Source organism: Leptonychotes weddellii, chromosome 8 (genome assembly GCF_054177405.1).
Source record: "Leptonychotes weddellii isolate Sample4059 chromosome 8, ASM5417740v2, whole genome shotgun sequence".
Classification (NCBI taxonomy): Eukaryota; Metazoa; Chordata; class Mammalia; order Carnivora; family Phocidae; genus Leptonychotes; species Leptonychotes weddellii.
Genome location: NC_138376.1, coordinates 31,492,480 through 31,514,388, shown reverse-complemented (window position 1 = coordinate 31,514,388; position 21,909 = coordinate 31,492,480). Strand labels below are relative to the sequence as shown.

General features: G+C 54.8%; 3 protein-coding genes across 3 annotated transcripts in view; all 3 read right to left on the bottom strand.

Annotated features, from left to right (window-relative positions):
- The window catches only part of GUCA1A (guanylate cyclase activator 1A), a 7,434-nt gene extending 1,054 nt beyond the window's left edge, over positions 1 to 6,380 (bottom strand). Inside the window, exons 1-2 of the mRNA XM_081827553.1 lie at positions 5,113 to 6,380; positions 174 to 323 (exon numbers count right to left, since the gene is read on the bottom strand). Of these exons, the coding sequence (XP_081683679.1) occupies positions 174 to 323; positions 5,113 to 5,313 (351 nt within the window). The 5' untranslated portion in view covers positions 5,314 to 6,380. The remainder of the gene's footprint in view (positions 1 to 173; positions 324 to 5,112) is intronic.
- The window catches only part of TOMM6 (translocase of outer mitochondrial membrane 6), a 401,564-nt gene that overhangs the window by 100,964 nt on the left and 278,691 nt on the right, over positions 1 to 21,909 (bottom strand). The window lies entirely within an intron of this gene.
- Positions 11,498 to 12,524, bottom strand: CIMIP3 (ciliary microtubule inner protein 3). Its single transcript, XM_081827552.1, has 2 exons — positions 12,453 to 12,524; positions 11,498 to 11,827 (listed from the first exon to the last, which is right to left on the bottom strand). The coding sequence occupies exons 1-2, from the start codon at positions 12,522 to 12,524 to the stop codon at positions 11,498 to 11,500; spliced, it is 402 nt and encodes a 133-aa protein (XP_081683678.1).

The window sequence follows — 21,909 nt, the reverse complement described above, 5'->3', positions numbered from 1 at the left end:
CTGCCCCCCACCCCCACCCCGCGCCGGACCCTCAGTCCCAATCGTGTCCCCTTCTGACACTGCAATTCTGCCGGCTGAAGAGCCACCCCGCCCGGCCGCCCTCGGGCTGTCAGCTCCGGGTCCGCCTGGGCCGCTGCCCCCGCCCCGGCCCGGCCCTCGGCACCTGGAGTTACCCGGATGATGGTGAGCAGCTCGTCGCGGTCGATACATCCATTGCCATCGACGTCGTAGAGCTTGAAATACCAGCGCAGTTTCTGTTCCACCTTCCCTTTGAGGACCAGGCTGAGCGCAGCCACGTACTCCATGAAATCGATGTAGCCGTCCTGGGCGAGAGGCGCAGCCGCCTTGAGCCCGCTCCCCAGAGGCCCCAGGAGAGGCTGAGCCGCGCCCCACGCTCTTCCTGCCGGGGTCCCTCCGCTTCTGTCCCCGCCTCCAGGCAGCCCGCCTGGCCTGCCCCAGAGGCTGCCAGCATCTCTGGTAAACCGCCCCCCCCGCCCCTAGGGTGTGCTCTCTCTTCACTGGCATTTTGGTACTAACGGTCACTGGCTTCTCCCATGTGAGTCTCCAGCTGGAGCCCTTCCAGTTGCAAGAAGGTGTGTGTAGGTGGAGGAAGAGGAACGGAACCCCTGGGGAAAGGCGTGGTTTTCGAGCTGGGGAGAGGGCAGGGGGTAGAAAGGGAGGAAGGAACACCTGTCTTATTCTTCCCGTTATTCTTCGAACTTTACTGAGCACCTTGTTCGGCCGGGGATAGACAGAGGCTTCAGAACTCAGTAAGATATGAGCCCCGTCCTGATGCACCCTGCTGGGGTGCAGGGTTGAATCCTGCCTTCACCCTCTCAAAGCTGTGGGATCTGGGACAAAGGACTCAATGTCTCTGGCCCTCGATTTCCTCATCTATAACAGTCATAGTAGTACCTACCTCTGTGGGATTGTGGTGGGATTAAGCGAGTTTATGTATCTAAAGTACTCAACACTGCCTGACATCTAGTAAACACTGAGGAAATGTTAACTCTTATTGTTACTACACTTACTATGATCGTTTCTATAAAGAGATCACTAGGGCGCCTGGGTGGCTCAGTCGTTGGGCGTCTGCCTTCAGCTCAGATCATGATCCCGGGGTCCTGGGATCGAGCCCCGCATCGGGCTCCCTGCTCAGATGGAGCCTGCTTCTCCCTCTCCCTCTGCCTGCAGCTCTGCCTACTTGGGCTCTGTCTCTCTCTGTCAAATAAATAAAATAAAAATCTTAGAGAGATCAGGATGCCATCACGATGTAATGCAGTGACAGCATGTCTGGACAGGACATTATGGAATCACAGAACAAGATCGCACAACTCTGCCAGGACAGAGGCCAGAGGAGAGGCTCAGGGAGGCTTCCTGGGAAAGGTGATGGCCTCTTGAGTCTGGGAGGGATCGGCCATACGAGAGGGTGGCACAAGACATGCTTAGGGGGTATTTCTCCAGGGTCCCCCAAATTTCACAGGCTGACCCGCTGTCCGCCCCTGCCAGCCCCACCAGTGGGGTCAGGGAAGTGGGGAACATAGGCCTGCCTCTGCCCATCTCGCCCCCAAGCTGAGTGAGGCTGGAGGAGGGAAGCCTGTGTTTTGCAGAAAAGCTGAGCACTCTAAAGGAGCCCTGCACTAAGAGCGTGTGAACTTGGAGTCCAGCCCCTGTTCCTCCACTTACTCACAACCCCGGCTCCGGAACTGGGAAGTTACCCAGAGGCACATTTGGGGTCAGAAGGAAGACCTCTAACGGGCAGATTTGCCGCTGGTGGATGGGCCAGCCTCGTGCAGTAATGAGCTGCCTGTCACTGAAAGTATACAAGCAGAGGCTGGAGCACTGTCATTAAAGATGTGGCAGAGGCTGGGCAGGATAGCCTCTGAGATCTGGCTCTGTGCCCGCCCTAGGCCTCAGGTGAGGCCTCGATGAGCTGGAACCCCACACTGGGTGTCGTATCATACTGAACATTTGTGTGGTGCTTCCCTGTGCTCATAGGCTTTCACATACACCTTAGCTCATTCGATCCTTGCCCGACCCCTGCCCGGGGTTGTCCTCAGAACAGAGCAAAGCCCCCCGTGCCACAATGCTCAGAGAAGCAAGAAAAACGGCAAGGAGGCTTCTCCTGGGCAAGAGGACACAGAGCGAGGACACTTTTGTTTCTCATTTTTTCTCTCTGTTGTGGGAAATGTTTACAGTGAGCTGTACAAAATTACTTTCATGATTTTTTTTTTTAAATGGCTAAAAGGGGGCAATGGAAAAGTATGGGCTTTTGTGCCAGAAAGAGCTAATTGACATCTTAGGAGAATGTGGCCTTGAACAAGTCAGCCTCTCTGAGCCTCGCTCCCTCAGCTGGACACTGGGAATGATAGTGCCCGCTTTTCAAGACTGTGGTTTGGGTGAAATTCAGTAAGGATACACAGCAATACTCACTTCTTTCTAGTGCCTCCTGCTGAGTGTGTTATTTGCTTTCCTCATTTAATCTCATGACCCCCCGGGAGGGGGGATTTTTCGTCCTCATTTTCAGATGAAAGCTGAAGCTGAGAGGAGTTAGACGCCGTAACCAATGAATGAGCAAGCCTTGGCTAGAAACTAGGTGGCCCAAATCCTACCCGGCGCTCAGAGGCAGGGCTGAAGATTTACATCGATTTGTGTGCACTTGTGTGAGTGCCGGGCACGGCCAAGCCCAGACAAAACCTTGAAGTAAGCAAAGTACGTGCTTATCCCCTGGGGCACACTCCCCGATCACGCTGCTGCACCCCCCAACCTTGCCCTCCTGGCACAGTCCACCAGGATGCAACTGTCCGCTAACTCAGGGGCGGGCTGGCCAACGTCTTCTGAAAAGGGCCAGATAGCAAATATTTCCGTTTGGGTGATGTGCAAACAAGTGCGCGTGGTGTGTTCTAATAAAGCTTCATTCATAAAAATGGGCCCACGGGCCATCGTTTGCACAGCCCTGCTTAACTTCCCGCTCAGGTGTCCCATCTCTCTGCCGATCTGCCGCGCTGCTCTCTGCTCGGGACAATGGGTAGAAGGCAATATTGCCCAAAAGGGATTGACACCGTTGGTGTATGTGAGGCCTTTTAGAGTTACAAAGACACTCTTCATTTTAATAATTATGTATTTAAATTAATGTGCATTATAAAACACAGAATTCGCCCATAGAACTCATGATTTCTCATATAACAAATACTTGTTAAGCACCTACCGTGGTCCAGGCATCGTTCTAGGTCCTGGGGATACAGCACTGAACCAGACAGACAAAAATCTCTGTCCTCGTGGAGCTCACATTCCAGCGGGGGAGACAGACAACAAACATAGTGGCTAAGTGTAATTCAGCACGTCTTGGAAGATGAGACGTGCTCTGGTTGGGGGGAAGGTAGGACAGGAAATGCAGGGGCAGGGGCTAGCCCCAGTTAAACAAGGTTTCAACCAGGAAATCAGGGCAGGTGTCAGCGGGAAGGAGAATTTGGGGCAGAGACTTGTAGCAGGGGAAGGTGTGAGCCAAGCAGAATTCTGGAGGAAGAGGGTCCCAAGCATCACAAAGGCCATAAGGTGAAGGTGTGCATGGTGTAATCAAGGAACTTTGGGGCAGTGGAGGTGATGCTTGCAAATACAGGGTTTTTGGGTTGTCCCTCCCTGCTGTCATACATGTGATTTTAGGGGGTCCTTCTGGAGATGTGTCTTGATCCCAAGGGTTTCCTTAGCAGGTGAGAAGCTGCGTGTTTGGGTATAAGGCATTGAGGCCCAACCATTACTTTCCTCCCTGCTGTTCAGGAATTACTCCTTCTTGTGGAGCACTTGGAGGGCCCAGCATGCTGATGCCAACCCTTCTGGTCTCCAAGCCGTGGGCGCCAGTACTCTGCTCCCCAGCAACGCCCCCCACCAAGGAAAGCCACTGGGCACCAGAATGCTGCCCTTGAGGTTGGGACTCAAAGCCCATAATCTGCTTTGGCCCCTTGGCCCTAAATATTAGTGAGTTTTAAATAGCCTCTGAGCCCTAGCTGTCCTTAGAAGCCCTGCCCACAGTGGTGTTTGGACCCTCTGGGCAGTGAAGGGGGCCGAGAAAGCTCTGGGCAGCCTGTCGCCAGCTTGAAGTGGATGCATGGTAGAGCATCATCACATCCTGAGTGGGGCCCCGTGGGGTGGGGAGACAGGTTTGTAGATTTGGGTCCTTCTGCCACTGCATCTTGACTGAATTGCTCCAAATAAATGGAAGATTTGCTCTTGAAACCAACAAACATCTTGACTCATGCTCTCAACATCCATGGCAGATGCGGGTACTGAGCTGAGGATGGTGGGGGGGGGAAATGCTGGGTGAACGGCCACCCAGCTGATGAAAACTAAGGGCCCTAACTCACTGTGCCCAGCCCCTGCCCCGGTACCCCTCTAGCTGATCAGGAAGTCCTCACCCCGTGTCCCAGTGATGACTCAGGGAGAGTACCATTTGACCACCGTGCAGACCTTCATTCAGACCCACTTGAGAGGAGGTGAGCTGAGGTCATTGGGCACTTTGGAGTCGGGAGTGGCCCGGAGGTCCCAGCAACCAGGCAGCCTGGCCTGTCCCCAGAGCATCACGGGTGACCACAGAGCATCAGGGACGACCCACGTAACATGGGCCTGCCTGAGCCAGGCCAGCCGGGGCCAGAGGCTTATCACCCTGCTCTCTCCTCTCCACTCCCTCTCCTCCTGTACCCTGTGAGCCTCTAAGGGCCTGGGCAAAAGCTCCAGGCATAGCACCCAGCACTTAGTAGGTGCTCAACGACTGTCTTCTAAGTGTTCACACTTGTTCTTGGAGTAAACCGAGACGTGTGTGTGGATGAGGCAGAGGAAGCCATTAGATTGGGTCTGTGGGCTATGTACACTAACCTAAGGACCCCTCTGTCTTCCCCTGGAAGGTGAGGGCACAGATGGGGCCTGGTTTGTTTCTGAACCCCAGTGCCTGACTCACAGTAGGTGCTCAATGAACATGAGATCAGTTGACTCCCTAACGTAGCCCCGGATACACAGAGAAGCACACCCCCTCCTGTGGCAGACGCCACGTTCCGGCACCTGGCGCCCCCCAGCCCTGCACTGCCCAGGCCTCCAGCGCCCCCCACCCAGGCCTCCGCTCACTTTGTTGAAGTCAAAAGTCTCAAACATCTGCTCCACATACTGGCTGGCGGACGGGCTCAGGTTCTTGAGGCCGAAGAACTGACGGAACTCGTAGAGGGTGAGCTGGCCAGAGGGGCACTCGGTCATGAACTTCTTGTACCACTGGTGGCACTCGGTGCTGCTCAGCTCCTCCACCGACTTCCCGTCCATCACATTGCCCATCTCCCAGGCCTGCGCGGGGCCGGCGCCCGAGGTGGATGGATCCTGCTCCCCGCGGCCCCTGCCCCAGGGCGGCTTGGCTTTCTAACCCTGGGCCCTCCTCGCTCACAGGCCAGAGTCCTCCCAAGCTGAGCAAAGAGGGTCTGATGAATCAGACAGCGCAGGGAAATGTCAGGAGGTGGTGAGCAGAGGGACGAAGGTAATGGGGGGCTGCGCAAGCCCACGGCCAAATCCAGGAGATGCCGGAGAACCGGCGTTAAGTCCCCGCTAAACCCTTGCAGCCAATGGGGACTGCTCCTAGGAAAGAGGAGTGAAAATAGAACAAAGCTTAGGGAAGCAGAGGCCCAGGATTATGGCCTTGAGCTGATAGGTGAGAGGATTTTCTTACCCATTTTGCAATCTCCTTATCCCTTCTTACCAGGACGGAATGGGTGGCCAGCCAGTCAGCCAGTGACTGTTCTGATCCCGTTACCTCCATTCCCCTCTCCTGCTTTGAGTGGGTTCTCAATGCTTTTGGTTCCTGCCCTCAGACATGGAATTGAGGTACATATGAGATAGAGCTGGTTCCTTTTCCACAGCTGGGCCAAGTGTGGGCTCCTGACAGGGCTGCTGTGTCCAGTTATCCAGGCTGTGCACTGCACCTGGCCAGCACAACTAAGGGGTTCTGGTCACACCACGGATAGTTAATATATGAGAGCACCTGACTGATGCAGAGTTTGTGGACTTCCAAGACGAGTCCCGAGCAGCTAGGGGAAATCTCCTACATAACACTATACAGGTACTCACAGCCATGGGCACACACACTCACTGGTCCTCTTCTGACCACACTCTTACATTCCCCGAGACTCATCCCAGGAGGCCTGAATTCAACCTTCCATTTGATCCACACTTGATACCATCCCCGCCCAGGGCCATGGGGATGGGGGACATTGAGTGTGTGCCTAGTGGCCTGGGGAACGTGTGTGTGTGTGTGTGTGTGTGTGTGTGTGAATGAGGGCACCAGCACACAGGTGCATGGTGAGCTGCTACTGCTCGTCCTGGAATGTTCCCAGGCTAAGCCTAGGGGCCCGCCTAGGATGAGGGTTGTCCCTCCCACACAACACTGTTGTGTTCATGAGACCTGTAACTAGAAGGAAGCAGCCAAAACGTTAACAAGGCTCAAATCTGGGTCATGACATCATCAGTGAAATTTTAATCTTGGCTTCTGAAAAATTACCTGTATTTTTTAAGTGGTTTATAATGAACACATATGGCTCACAAGAACAGAGGACAGCTGTTTTTGAAAAAGATACCAAATAAGACTGCTTTGCTTCTCCTCTGCCTAAAGTGATGAACACGGGGCACACTGGGCCAGGGTGGGAGGGAGCTGGGGCCTGCCTGCTTCCATCGAGCTGTCTGGTGAGTGTCTTGGGTCTGGGGCCGGGGCGGGGCAGCACTCCTCCAGTGAACCCGGGCGGGGGGCTCTCCTCCAGGCTAACATCCTTGTCCTTGGAGTCCTCTCGGCTTTGGGGTTTGGGCTGAAGGGCTCGAGGATGAGGTAACAGCTCATCTTTCCATCGCTCCCAGTTTACATCCTCCCCCCACCCTTCCTGTGTGAGCACAGACACACCCTCCCCCGTGAGCCCTTCCGTCTCGGCAGAATTCATTTTTCTTGCCTCAGCACACTGTTTGCTTACGTGTTATATTAGCTTCCTACACTGCTTAACTATTACCACAAAGTCAGTAGCTGCCAACTCTACACCTTCATTATCCCACGGTTGCTGTGGGCCAGGAGTCTGGGCATAGCTTCCCTGGGTCCTCTGCCCCGCGTCTCAAAGGGCTGTGATCAAGGTGTCATCTGGGCCGTGTGTGCATCTGGAGGCTTGACTGGGGAAGAATCCACATCCACCTCCTTTAGGTGGTTGGGAGAATTCATTTCCTGGCTATCGGATTGAGGGCCCTGGCTTCTTGCTAGATACTGTCTGGAGGCCACTCTCGGGTCCTAGAGGCTGCCCACAGTTTCTAGAAGCTGTCCAAATTTCCTTGTTACAGGGGCTCCTCAATGTGGCTGCTTATTTCATCAAGCCAGCAAGGAGAATCTCTCTCCAATCTGCTACAATGGAAGTTTATAGGGTCACTAACCAAGGCAATATGCCATCCCGTTACCTTTGCCACGTTCTGTGAGTGAGGTGCGAGTCACGGGTCTCCCTGAGCCTCAGAGGAAGAGGATTGTGCCAAGGCAGGAACAGCAGGAGATGGAAGTCCCGGGGATCACCTTCACATCTATGACAACGTCCACACTTCTTTGATAACATACATAATGTTCATTTATTTCTTGCGTTATAAGCAGCTGTGTATTGTCAGCCTGTCCTTGGGAACTCAGGGTAGAGGCCACTGTGTTATTCACCTCTTGTACCCAAACTGTACCCAGTACCGGGAATTCCACACGGTCGTGTTGCTGGTTATCCTGTTGGCCCCCTCCCTACTCATTCTCCAGCTTTCTCTGTGTGCTCTGAGCTCCAGGAGGCTGACCCCTGCGGACTGGATCACTCGGGCTCCCCTGCCCTCTGGCTCCCAGTGGTTCATCCACTGGGAAGCAGTGGAAGGAGACTGGCTGGGAGTAGGACAGAGAAGGCTGGGTACCTGTTCCCTGCCATCCCTACTGGGTCCCAGTTGGGGCCCTCATTGGTTTCTTCTACCTTCAACCATAGCTCCTAGGAAAACTCTCCCTGGCCTCCTGTGGCAAAGCCACCTCCCTTTACCGCTCAGGCTTGGAAGCAAGATGGGCTGCCCTCTGTGGCCACTCTCTGGGCATGTCACCAGTCCCTCAGCGATACCCCCTTCTCTGCAAACACTCCCCTCATTAAACACTCTTCAATTACCTTTCTGAGGGTAACACCTGGCTGACAGAGGCTTGAGCGCAGTAAAATGGTGAGTGAGTGCATGCGCGTGGGCTTGATTGAAGGAAGAATTAAAGAAGGCTAGAGTAGGATGGATCTACCATCCAACATCTCCTGTGTTCAGGGCACCATGCTAAGCTTGCAGAAGAGGCTTACAACGGCCCTGTGGGGTGGGATTATTTCCACGTGACACAGAGGAACTGGGAACAGAAAAATCATTCTGAGGTTCAAAGAAATTCAAAGTGGCGGAACCAAAGTTTTCCACCTCAATACCATGCTTTTAGGCTAAGCCTTTAAATCTCTGAGGAAGGCCCCGGGTGGAGGTGGAGGGGGGCCCTCCAGCCCCGACTCCAGCATCTTCCCCGTGGCCCTTCTGCATGGACAATTCTAGTGACAGGGGTCTCAGTACGTTTGGGTGTGGGGCCCCCATCCTTTTTCTCGGACCCAGGGTGGGAATGAAATCCGCCAGCTTCCCCATTCCAGAGCCCAGTGTCTCCCCCTTCCGGGGCTTCTCTCAGTCCCATTCTCCATTCTTCTCCCAGACATGGATGCCAAGTCAGGAGGGCTGGGGTCCACACTGGGGCCTCCAAGAAAAGGTGACCACACAAGAGAGGTATGGCGGGGCAGAGGGCAGCTGATGTGGTGTCACGTCAGAGGGAGGCCCTGTGGCTTCCCCAGGCTGGTTTGTAACTGCAGGAACCCCTCCTGGGGCAGGTGCCAGAGCAGCGTGAGAGGATCCACCTGGCTGAACGGTGCCAAGGAGAAGGAGCGAGTGGGGCAGGTGTGCGGAGGCAGAAGCTGGGCTGGGAAGAGATGGGAGGGGCAGCCATCCCAGGCCTGACTGATCCCCGCCCAAGGCTGCCCGTCCCCCACTTTCCCCCTCCACAGAAACAGATCAGAGCTCTGGGCACCCGGTCTTTGCCTTCTGGAACTATCCCGCCCACACCCATGTGCGACCTGGGCCAGCTTTTTAAAAAGTCCCTTGGAGGGCGCCTGGGTGGCTCAGTCATTAAGTGTCTGCCTTTGGCTCAGGTCACGATCCCAGGGTCCTGGGATCGAGCCCCACATGGGGCTCCCTGCTCAGCGGGGAGCCTGCTTCTCCCTCTCCCACTCCCCCTGCTTGTGTTCCCTCTCCCGCTGTGTCTCTCTCTGTCAAATAAACAAAATCTTTAATAAATAAATAAATAAATAAATAAATAATAAAACTAAAAAGTCCCTTGGAAGCTTCCATCAAGGCTGCTCTACCAAGGTGAACCTCAAGGGGGAGACCATTCTCCAGGGGAGAGGAAAAGGCGTCAGTTGAGGGAGTGAAAATGCTGGGCCCCTACCTCCCCCCCCAACGCTGTCCCCTACTACACCCCACCTGGTTCTCAGGTTTTGGGGGGGCAGAGATGGTTCTTAGACATTTTTGCAGCCTACGGACCCAGCCTTCGGGTGTTCAGCAAGGGTCCGTTGGATGATTGGGTGGATGTATAACTTTTATTTACACCTAGACTGAAAATTTTATCTCTGCTTTTCAAAATCCAACGAAAATGGCAATAACGTTTTTAAACCTACCAACCTACAGAGACAAAGAGAAAGAAGACAGCAGGTGAGAGGTTCTAATAAAACTCTGGACAACAGAAGGCAGATGGACAAGGGGTAACTGTCTCAGTGCAGAAAGTTGAAACCCAAACACTTTGAAAGAGCAGGGTGGGAATGCAGAGGATGGTACAGACATGGGGCCTATACTTGCCACCGAACTCGGCAGGCTCAGAGGTGGGTGCGGAAAGTGCCCTAGAAGCTGGGGTGCAGGACGGGGCGGGGGCCGAAATAGGAGGACAGGTGGAAAGCCCCCCAGATGCCCTCCACAGGGCAGCAGGATGGACGTCTCTGGGCATCCATCCCCTGCCCCTGGCTGGAGGTTATTCTGGAACCTTGGACCCGAGAGGCTGGAGAAGAGAAAAGGGTCGCTCTAGAAACTGGGAGTTAAGGAAGAATCGGCATACGAAGAGACCCCCAGCTCTTTCTCATGCTGACTCCTCAAATACCAACAGACAATCAGGCAGGAGCGACCTGGTACAGAGGTCAAATGGCCGGCTTCCAGCCAAGGATCACCAGGCAGCTTGAGGAAAGCCTCTGGCTTTTGAGAGAGAGCGTACCACAAACAAACAAAAACTCTATACTGTGAGGTACCTGCAGGAGGGCTCACGTCCTTCTTCCCTACCCACCATCTTCTTTTCAGAGAAGGGCCTCCAGGGAGGCCTGGCCAATGCCTCAGGGGCGTGCTGGGTCTCCAGAATCCTGTCCCTCCATCCCACACCCACCCCACACTCTTATGCTCCAAAGGGATGTTCCATTAGCTGCACAGCCCCACCTGGAAGGAGCGGTGACTCCTAGAAATGAAGCCAACTGGATTCACCCAGTGGGGTGCTGCCAGATACTTGACAACTGGCTCCCTGGAAAGAAGAAACCCCCGTTTGCAGGCGTTTGCTGGTTTCCAACGTGGTTGCCAACGTGAAGTCACCGGCGTGGAGTCGGGAGGAGAGGCCCACAGCCGGCCCCCCGCAGGCCCATCTGAGCTGCTTCCAGCACACCGCTGGGGCCCTCAGCGGCCAGGGCCTCCCTCAGGTCACTGCCCGGGGTCAAGCGCCCTCTGCCTTCATTGCTCTTCCTCATGAAACACGGCCTGTGAGCCGGACTAACCTCAGGGTCAGCTCCTCCGGAGCAGAGGAGAGACAAGATGGCAAATCCATCTGTCCATCAACAAACTACCAGTCAGGAGGGGCGCTTTGATATAAAACTAGGGCTGCAGAGGAGGCCCCCCCCAGAGACTGGGTTTCCCCCTGAATTGCTCCCCCATTTTCCAGTGGCTGCTCCAATCTGGGGGCGCAGTCAGCTGACTTTTCTCTTTGTTGACTTTGGAGGGGTTGCCAAGCTTGGACTACGGGGACGGTGTGACCGGCACCAGCTTTGCTTGGCACTCAGGCTCTGCCGGGGCTGTTGAGGCCACCCTTGGGGAGAGGGGGCTGAGAATCAGGTCCTTCCAAGTCTTCAGGCACCTCGGGACTTGACCTGTTATACAGCACCCCTATGGCCTCAGTTTACCCGCCCACAGCCCCCCCCTTCAGATGCCAGGGAAAGGAAGGACGAACTTTAATTGCTGCCAAGAACAGAGACCTCCCTTTGTCATCACTGACACTGGGCATGGCACAGCTGTCTCAGCCCAGGCTCGGTCCGCCCCTCCTGGAGCAAGCAGCCCTCCCCGCCGCCTGGGACCCGGGATTGCGGGGGGCAGGGTGCAGGCGGGGGCTTCTGCCTGGCAGGGCCTAGGAGCGCCACAAGGCCAGGTTGGCAGGAGGCACGTCGACGCGCTTGCGGGTGTGATCAGTGTCCCTTTGGCATAGGTAGCCACAGGTCGGCTTCTGCAAGGTGGAGAAGGGGTTCAGGGAGCTGGAGTACTGGGAGGTGTAGAAGTTGAACCTGAGCTTGTCCAGGTTCTGCCCCCTCGGGTCTACCACCACCGGCGTGTAGGCTGCCACCAGCGTCTGCTCGCGGGCCTGCTTCCACGACCGGGACAGGGCAGGGTGTGGAGACTTCACTTTTTTGCCCGATGGTGTCTCTGGCTCCTGGTTGGGTACAGAAGGTTTCTTTGAGTCCTGGGCGGAAGGAGAGAAGGGGAGAGCTAAGGCATCAGACACTGGGGCTTCCACTGCTAAGGCCAAGGGTGGGAGGGGGGAAGGTGCCGCCAATCAGAAGCTTCCAGAGCCACCCCGGAGACAGCTCTGCGGGCCATTCAGCCAGACAGCTCCAGGTAAGGGGATGTCCTTCAGGGCCCCCTGACCTGCCCCCAGCTTGTGCAGACCCCAGCTTGCTTCTGAGAGGCCTCTGCCAGCTCAGAGGCTAGGAGCAGCGTTACCCCTCACCCCTCTCCCGCACGTCCGGCCGTCTGTCCGTGTCCTCCACCTGGCTCCCATCTGGGTCCTCTGCCACTGTTCCCACCAGGCCTCCGTCCTGTCTCCTGCAGGGTTACTCCAGCTTCCCACCAAGTTCTCCTGCCTGCCTGCCTCGGGCCTCTCGGCCTGGGCTTCACACTCACACCAAATGAATCTTTCCATATCAATGGCCAGATCATAGAGCTCCCCCCCTCACAGCATCTTTCGCTCTCTACTGCCCAGAACAGACATCTCAAGGCCCCCAGCCTGGAAGGCAAGGACGTTAAGGACGGGGCTCCCGTTACCTCGTGCTCTAGCCAGGCCGCCTGAGCATCACCCCTGGTGGCACCTGGTCCTTCCAGGCCTCCGGGCCTTTGCTCAGGTGGTTCCCCCAGCCCAGCATGCCCTCCTCCGCATCCATAAGGGAGAGTCTCTTTCCTGTCTGGCTGTGAGCTCCTTAAGGGCAATGCTCTCTCACCCTTACCCGTGACATAACAGCCTCCCAAATCCTACTCCTTGTTTCACTGCAGAACAAGGCATTTGGTGAGCACTCAATAAATGTTGGTTCGGTTGAACTGGATTCTAGCAAGAGGTACTCCCCCTTCCGACCAGCCAGCCCATTCTATTTTAGAACGCCTCTCATCGTTATGAGGTGACAATGCCGGGTCTTGATAATCACCACTCTTGGCTGATGGGGCATGGAGGTCTACTCCTCAAGGAGGCCCCCACTGCCACACCGATCACGTCTAGTGACATTTATTTCCTCCTCCGTTGCTACTCTCATGACTCAAGTGTTTGGTTCATCTTTGACCCCCACACCGTCTCCTAGGCACCGGATGCCCATTTCACTAAGGACCTTCACAGACACGACAGCACAACCCAGAGGACGAGAGGCGTGTGTGTCGGGTTGGCTCTCCCCTACTCTTCCAGGTACAGCGGTGAGGGGGACCCACTTCCGCTCTGCCCGGGCTCACAGCCCTCTTGCCCACAAGGACCTGGGAGGGAACCGCTAGCTACAGAGCTTCTGGAACTTGAAGCCCTGCCATCTTACAGAGGAAATCCCTGGTACTCGAGAGATATTGCATGCTCTTTTGCATTTAGTCTACAAACTACTTGCCCAGCTCACACTTGCCCAAGGCTTTCCTCCCAAGCAGGCTTTGGTGCTAAAATTTCCTCCCCAGGAATGTGTGTGTTGTCAGCCTTGCCTTTCGAAATCCTTCCTCTCCTTCCAAGCCAGAAGCCCTCTTGACACCTCCTCCAGGAAGCCTCTGGTACTGCAGCCCCTGCTCCGATCTCACCCTCCTCTGTGCCTTCAGGCCCTCCTCTCGGGATGTAGTCCTTTGCTAGGCTGGGACAAGGGGGAGGCAAGTGCACATTTTGAGGAGGAGCTAAGTCTGAGTCTGCAAGGGCCCAGAATGTTTCTGTACCTCTCTCGCTGCCCTGATTGCTGTGCTGGCCTCATCCCAATCCCAAATCCCGGTGCTTCCAGGCTCCTGCCAATGTTCCAACAGCCTGTAAACGGCTCCCAGTGTTCAGGACCGCATCCTAGTTGCCTTTGTATCCCTGGGGCTTACCCCATAGACGGCACACGGCAGAGCTGGAGAGAAGGGCGGCCAAGTGTTCAGCAATCTTCCCACTTCCCAGAATCTTCTGGGTTCAGCGACTAGCGCCGAGGGCGGGGGGGCAGGGGGGGGCTGTTACCAGCAGAGGGGCAACACCGGAAATGGGCTCTGAAGCCAGTAATCAACAATCGCTCTGTGAGCACAGCGCCAAACTCTTTACGTGGATCATCTCTTCTAACCCTCACATTACCCTTTAAGGAAGATATTATTCTTAGTCCTATTTATAGTGGAGCAAACTGTAGTAAGGAGGGTAGTCCCCCATTTAGGGGCAGGTAGCTGGTAAGGAACCAGGCTAGGACCGAACCCAGGCCTGGTTGACCCCACGGGCCACACGCCATACTCCACTACGCCTACTATGTCCACTCCACGGGGGGCCGTGGTCTGCCAAGTCATCTCTGCCCACATTTGGTCAAGGGCAGCAGGGGAGCAGGGAAGGGAAGGGCAGCCAGATCTCCCAGTTCGGCAGGAATGCTGTGGGGTTTTGAAGGCCGGATTTTGGCGTTACCCTCTCTTAGCAGAGCTGACGATACGGCATCATTGGCTTCATTCAGTCACTCCATTCATTCGAAATGATTCCTCTTATAGGCCAGGCTCTGAGTGTGCAAATAATGCACATAGAAACACACACATAAAGCCCTGTAGAGCCGGGCTTCCTGCCCTCAGCACCACAGACACTGGGTGCTGAGAATTCTTTGTTGTGGGGCAGTGCCGGACCCTGCAGGAAGTTTAGTGTATTAAGTGTGCTTCTGAGGATGTGGGGTTCTGGTCCTCTTGACATTGCAGAAGGGCTCAGCCCATGGCCGTGGAGAGGAGGACCCGCAGAGCCCCCCACCTTCAGTCTTGGCCTCAGGCTCAGGAGGTTGGTGTCAGGAGTGACAGAGGCATATGCTTTCAGAATGGCCGGGGGGGGGGGGGGAGGGGTTCTGACCAGAGACCCACAGAGGGAAGGGCGACAGTTGCTAATTGGGACTGAGCATCTACCAAGCGCCAGGCACTAGCCACTCGGCTCCACAAAAGCTCCTAAGAGCCATTGGAGATGTTCCTCCCATTTCTCAAATGTGGAAAATGAGGCTCGGAGACATGGAGGCATTTGTCTGAGTTCACGTCGTTGGTGAGGTGGCAGAAGTCCCACCGCTGAGACTAGTTAGTGCGGGAACCAGGGCTGGAACGGTCCCCTCTCTCTCTGGTCCAGCCAGGCCCTGCCTCAGGGGCCCTCCTGCCCTGGGTCCACCTGTCATCTCTGCTCTAGTGGCTGCTACCGCAACATTTGGGGCCCTGGGGTGGGGGGCCCCCAGCGCCTTCAGCACATCCAGGGATGAGGCCCCCACAGAAACTGGGGCAGAGGGACAGTCCCCGGAAGGAGGAAGAAGAGGAAAGGGAGGAGCAAGACAAGACACTGGGGAGGAGGGGGAGAGGGAGGAGGCGGGACAGAAGGAGGGGGGAGGAGGGAGGGGAAGCCCAGGCAGCCCAGCCTTGCCCTGCCCCTTCCAAGGGCCCAGCCAGGCTCCAGGTGACTAACGTCAGAGGGCTGAGAACACCCCATCACCGGCCCAGGGCCCAGCACTGGCCAGCTCTGGGGGGAGGGTGGGGCCAGAATGCATACTTTCCTGGTTAACATCTGGTTTCATTTAACCTTCTCCTCCCATCCCCTCGGGTTCTCCTGTCAGTGCACTGGGTGGGGGGTGGGGAGCAGGGGGTGGGGTGGGGAGGATGCATATGTGTGTGACTTTAGAGAAGTGGTTCACAACCGGGACTGTTTTTCTCCCCGGGAAAACATTTGGCCATGGCCGGAGACATTTTTGCTTGTCACAGGGGGGATGCTCCTGGCACCCAGTGGGGAGAGGTTGGGGTGCCACTCAATATCCTACAGTGCCAGCACAGCCCCCCAATACAGAATATCAGCACCAACGGCAGCAGTGCCAAGGCTGAGGAGCCTGCTTGAGAGCTTTGAGGAAGACCCCTAACTCCCCACCTGCTTCCCTCAGCCCGCACTTAAGCCTCCCATTCCAGCGCCTGGGTGGCTCAGTCGTTAAGCGTCTGCCTTCGGCTCAGGTCATGATCCCAGGGTCCTGGGATCGAGCCCCGCATCGGGCTCCCTGCTCAGCGGGAAGCCTGCTTCTCCCTCTCCCTCTCCCCCTGCTTGGGTTCCCTCTTTCGCTGTGTCTCTCTCTGTCAAAGAAATAAATAAAATCTTAAAAAAAAAAAAAAAGCCTCCCATTCCAGGGGGCAAGGAAGTCTAGAGGTCAAGTAGAGGGTCTCACCAGGCCGTCCCCTCCCACTACCCTATGTTTATTTGCATTTCCAGTTGGAGTCAAAAGAAGGAAGCTGAACAGACCTCTCCCTCGCTGAGCCCCATCCCCAGAGGCAGACCCTACCAAGGCCTTTTATATACCCACATCTCTGTGTGTGTCCCTTCTACCAGGATTTACAATGGGGAAGAGGGTGAGTCAAGAGTGGGGCTTTCTGAGTAAGACCTGAAGACCTCATATGGGGTATTTCTGCAGGTCTGGGAAGACACTATCCTCTCAAATACTTCAGGCCCCTGGCACATCCGCTAGGCTAGCCTGAGCCTGATGTTTCCACCATTAGCACCTCACTCATGGGGGGAAGGCCTGGTGCCCTCTTGAAATGCAAATAGCACTGGGTGAGACAGCGGGTGAGGCCTCCCAGGGCACCTGGTCCTGTGGAATGTGCCTGGGCTCTGGAGCGCGAAGGTCTGAACTCAGGGCCTCACTCTGCCCTTATAGGTCAGGCAACCTTGGGCGAGTCTCCAAACCTCCTTGAGCTTTGGTTGCCTTGTTGGCAACATGAGGATAATAAGGCTCTCTCCTTCACCAGCATGCTGTGGGGGAGCAGTGAGTGTGGGAACTGTGGGAGCATAATGCAAATAGTCATTATGATCGGTCTCCTCCCGCAGTTAACCTGGAGGTTTCGAACACGCTCATCTTTGCGAGAGCAGGTTGGTCTGCTGTGGGGCAGAGGGGCTGGGAAGGGAGCCTATGAGGAGGCCCAGCCTGGGCCTTAGCGTCCTCGTGAGGCTGTCTAGCACGGCGGCTTGGGGTTCAAATTCCAACTTCACCGCTCACCCTGGGTAGCCGATCCTTTGGAACTTTATAATACTCTGTGCCTCAGTTTTCCCACCTATAAAGTGGGAACAACTAAAGTATCTGCCTCATAGGGTTACCATGAAGATTTCATGAGACATTCAACATAAAGTGCCTAGACCTCTTGAGAGCTCAGTAAACTTCGGCTATCACTGCTGCTTGTTACAAAGGAGGCTCCCAGGGCGCCTGGGTGGCTCAGTTGGTTAAGCGACTGCCTTCGGCTCAGGTCGTGATCCTGGAGTCCCGGGATCGAGTCCCACATCGGGCTCCCTGCTCGGCAGGGAGCCTGCTTCTCCCTCTGACCCTCCCCCCTCTCATACTCTCTGTCTCTCATTCTCTCTCTCTCAAATAAATAAATAAAATCTTTAAAAAAATAAAAAAAAAAAAAAAAAACAAAGGAGGCTCCCAGCTCTCAGTCACACGGGTGGGCCAGGCTGGGGTCTTCGTACGCTCTCCTGTCAGTCAAACTTCTTAATGCCCTTGGGTAGCCCTGTGATGTCATCCCCCCTGGCACATCCTTGACCAGGGCCTTTCTTGTTGGTGAGGTGGATTTCTGGTGGTCGGGGGCTCCAGAGTCACCCAGGGACCCTTGGGAAATACTAGGAGTGCCCAGGGGTGGGGAGGGCAAATTTGCATAGGCAGGGGCATTGTGACACCTCTTTGACAATTCCTTCTGTCTTCCTAAGGAGACACAGGGGCAGGGCTGGGGGCTGAAGTTTCGAGGCCTGGAAGGGTCTTTTCACCTTGCACTGACCCACTCTGCAATGCTCTCTTCCCACAATCTCTCAGGACCTGTGAATTGTGGGTACTGAGGTGAACAGAGAGAGGAGGAAATTCTCCCAGTTATTCAGGTACCTCTAGAAATCCTAATGTTCCCCCCAGGCCCCCAACAGGTCATAAGAAATTACTGGCAGGGAGGAAAGGCACCCAGCCAACTCTCCCTTCTCTTTCTGTCTCCCTCTCTCTCTCTCTGCCTTCCAAATTACCGAGATGATGGCTGGAGGGAGGCCTGGACAGACAGAGGAGTGAGAGAGTGGATGGGCAGGAGGATGAGTGTTGATAGGTAGATAGACAGTGGATGGGCAGACGCCCCTGATTTGAGCCCTGCTCACCTCTTGAGCCTCATCTCTTGCTATGTTGTCCCTCACTCTATGCAGTAGCTAATTTCTTAAACATGCCCTGCTCTTCCCACCCCAAGCCTTTGCGTGTGCTGTTCCATAGACAGGTGGCTGAGCAGGGTGGCCGCGGATAAAAGGATAGACAGGTGGTCGGTAAATGGCTACATGGGTGGATGGTTGTGCTGTAGAGGATGGGATAGCAGAGGCCCAAGAGTCAGGCTCCTTGAGCTTGAATCTGGCTCTACCATTTTCCTGTTGTTGACCTTGGGCAAGTAGTTGACTTTCTCTGTAGTTCTGTTCGTTCATCTGGAAAACGGGAGGACTACAGGTCTCTACCTACTAGGGATGGGCAGAGCACTCAGGATGGTGCCTGGCACAGAGTAAGCACTATGAGCTATTATTATGTGCGGGCAGGTAACTGGATTGATGGGTAGGCGGCTGAATGGGCCATTCTGTCCCCGTCTTCGAACACCAGACCCTCCCAACACCAGACTCAGGAGGCACCTTCCAGGAACGTGTCTGAAATCCCACATGAAGGAAGGGGCCTGGGCTTCTCCCTGGGGCGAGAGGGGAGGGAGATAGAACAAGCCAGCAACTTCCTGCCTTTTGCCACACTGGCTTGGGCTGGGTCCGGGACTGGTTTCCTTCCTGGTACTGTGTCAGCACTGACTGCTAGTTACGGGGTGGACTTTGGGGCCCTATGGCAGATCAGGAGCTGGGGTGTTGATGACATGTGCACTGCTCAGATCTCACACCCTGATGGTAATGACCCCTAATTTCTGAGAGGCTGGGAGGGCCCAGGAGGGGAGGCGGGCGGGGAAGAGGGAGCAGGAGGAGTGGCAACAGGGCTTACCCTCTCGGAGCCTCTGATCAGGGATTTCCAAGGCTCTGGGGCAATGATAGCTTGCTTGAGAGAGGGCGGGAAGGTGGGAACATGGCGTTCTGGATGGTGTGGCTGGCTCGGTGGTCTGGGGAAAGTGGCCCGGCTCCCAGCCCAGGGCCAGAGGCAGCCGTCAGGAAGGAGCCCAGGAGGCAGGCAGGGTTTCGGGGGAGCAGGGCACCACAGCGTAGCACACTCTACACCTTGCCTCAGCCCAAGGGGGGTTGCTGGGCTGGATGCTGGGTGGCCTGAAATGAGTCCCATGGCCTCTCTGGGCCTCAGTTTCTGTATGTGCACAATGAGGATGTCCGGTCTCTCCATCTTGGACATTTGAAGGAAGGTGAATTGAATCTCATCCTGAGGACTTCAGATAGGGGCCTCTCCCCCACGACTGAACATAGGCCTGGACCCTGCCAGGAGTGTCCCCAGCCCAGGCTGGTTTCCACTCACTTCACGATCTCAGGGTGGTGAGATCGAGCCCCGAATCGGGCTCCATGCTCAGGGGGAAGTCTCTTCTCCTTCTCCCTCTGCCCGTCCTCTCTCAAATAAATAAATAAATCTTAAAAAAAAAAAAAATCATGGCCTCTGGACCCACTCTGCCTGGGTTCAAATCCCAGCACGTGCTATTGCTCAGCTATGTGACTTGCCTGAATCACTTAGCCTGTCTCTGCCTGATCTGCAAAGTGAAGCTGATAATAGAATCCACCTAGAAGGCTTGTTGTGCACCCCCCAACCACCTCCACGTGAGCTTAGAGCAGTGCCTGCTGCAAGGTAGGTGCGGGGAATTATTATTATTTCTAAACCCCAGACCACACCGATTCACTCTTGCCTCCTGGAAAACCACCTTTCTCTGACTTCTCTGCCACACTCCAAGCATCATCTCATTTTATTCATCATCAAATTTCCTGGAGGGTAAGGACTGACCTGTATTCCTCAGTGGGCACTTGAGAAGATGGGGAGCGCTGGTGAAGTCCATGGCTGACCTGCAGCACAGGAAACTCACCCAGCACCCACACACCTTGCCACACACAGCCGCCCACCCCCCGCCTCCCTGCTGCCTGAGTGTCCTCCCACTGCTTTCCTCTACGTAGGCCTGGTTATTTGGACATTCTTTACACCCCTCCTTGCCTGCTGTGTGATTTGGACAAATTACTTGACCTCTCTGATCCTTCCTTGTTTTTCCTTTGTTGGACTTCAAGTACAGAGGGCTGAGTTATTCATACGCCTTGTTCATGGTGCGTTATCATCCCTGGTCTCCAGAGGCCTCCTCTCTCACATTAATTTTCCCCCTTCATCTCTAGGTTCTAACCACATTCCCCACCCGCCTCGGCCAGAGGCAACCATCCTAATGTACTTAATGAGCATCTTCTTGTTCATATATTCTTACTAAATATATGTATTATTGTTTTGAGTGCAGGTTATTTTCATTTACATAAGTGGCATGGTGTGTTTTAGATCTCATTCTGTTTACCTTGGATGGCTCCCCACTGTTTTTAAGATCCAGCATCTGGTTCCTCACTTCCCACCGAGATGTAGCCCACACAATGCATGTTTTATGTCTCTGCTCTCCCCCAGGACCCCCAGGGGCCTCCCACTCCCCATCCCCGCAGACAACACCACAATGCGATCACGTCCTTGGCCCTCTGTGGACCTGGGTGGCTACTCTGGGGCATAGTCCTAAGAGCAGAATTGATTGGTCATAGACTAGGAGTAAACATCACTTAAAGTCTTTTCTCCATCAACAAAATGAGTGTATTGTCCCATCCCCTGTGGTGCTGATGATGGTAGTAGGTTAACAGTGCGATCCACTCGGCCCCATGCCTGACACAGAAGAGATGCTCAGTGGCTTCCAGACCTCAGGGAGAGCTGGAGGTAAGCGGGACCCAGGTGAGCTCCCAGAGAAAAGCACCCAGGGCTCCAAGTCCCAGCTCAAGGGTTGGTCTGCAGAGCCCGTGAGAAGTATGTGGGGCTGTGCTGACTCCTGGAGGTATGAACTGATCTGGAATGTTTTTGAAGCTCCTGCAGCCCAGGCACAGGTCCTGGTGTGCCCGGGAAATGCTTACTAAATGCCCTTTCTCACTCTCTCCTCGGAGCCAGAGTAACCTTGTCACACTGGAGGTGCCAGACAGCCTTATTTGTTGTTCTGCCCCGACTCTGCCAGCCAACGAGCATTTTAACTGGATGTGAAACCACCCCTGAGTACCGGATCCCATCCTCCCATTGTACAGACAGAGAGACTGAGGCTCAGGATAGCTCCATGGTCTCACAAAAGGTTAGTGGCGGAAGTGGCTCTAAAATAGGAATCTCCAGGTTCTCCCCTCTAGGACTCTTTAAAAGAAAATGCTTTCCATATTATGTTCTTTATTATCTATGGAATTTTCAGTTAAAACAAATGACCTACCAGCAGAGCACAGTACCAAAAAGTAAAAAAACAAAACAAAACAAAAACCCACATGTAGTCCTGGCATTCCAGCTGAATCTTCTCCATGGTTCTGCTCCCTTCTAATCCCTGGACATTTGCAAATTCACTTTCTATATCTATGGTCATAATCTACATGGATTGCTTTTTGTACTTAGCAACTTTTTTTTTTTTTTAAGATTTTATTTATTTTTTGACAGAGAGAGACACAGCGAGAGAGGGAACACAAGCAGGGGGAGTGGGAGAGGGAGAAGCAGGCTTTCTGATGAGCAGGGAGCCCGATGCGGGGCTCGATCCCAGGACCCTGGGATCATGACCTGAGCCGAAGGCAGACGCTTAACGACTGAGCCACCCAGGCGCCCCAGCAACTTTTTTTTTTAACACGTGCGTGTGCACGCGCACACACGTTATTTCAGATCGTGGGGTTGTGTTTTACAATGGGATGTTTTTTGTTTGTTTTTTTGTTTTTTTTTTTTAAAGATTTTTTATTTATTTGACAGAGAGAGATACAGCGAGAGAGGGAACACAAGCAGCGGGAGTGGGAGAGGGAGAAGCAGGCTTCCTGCCGAGCAGGGAGCCCGATGTGGGGCTCGATCCCAGGACCCTGGGACCATGACCTGAGCCGAAGGCAGACGCTTAACGACTGAGCCACCCAGGCGCCCC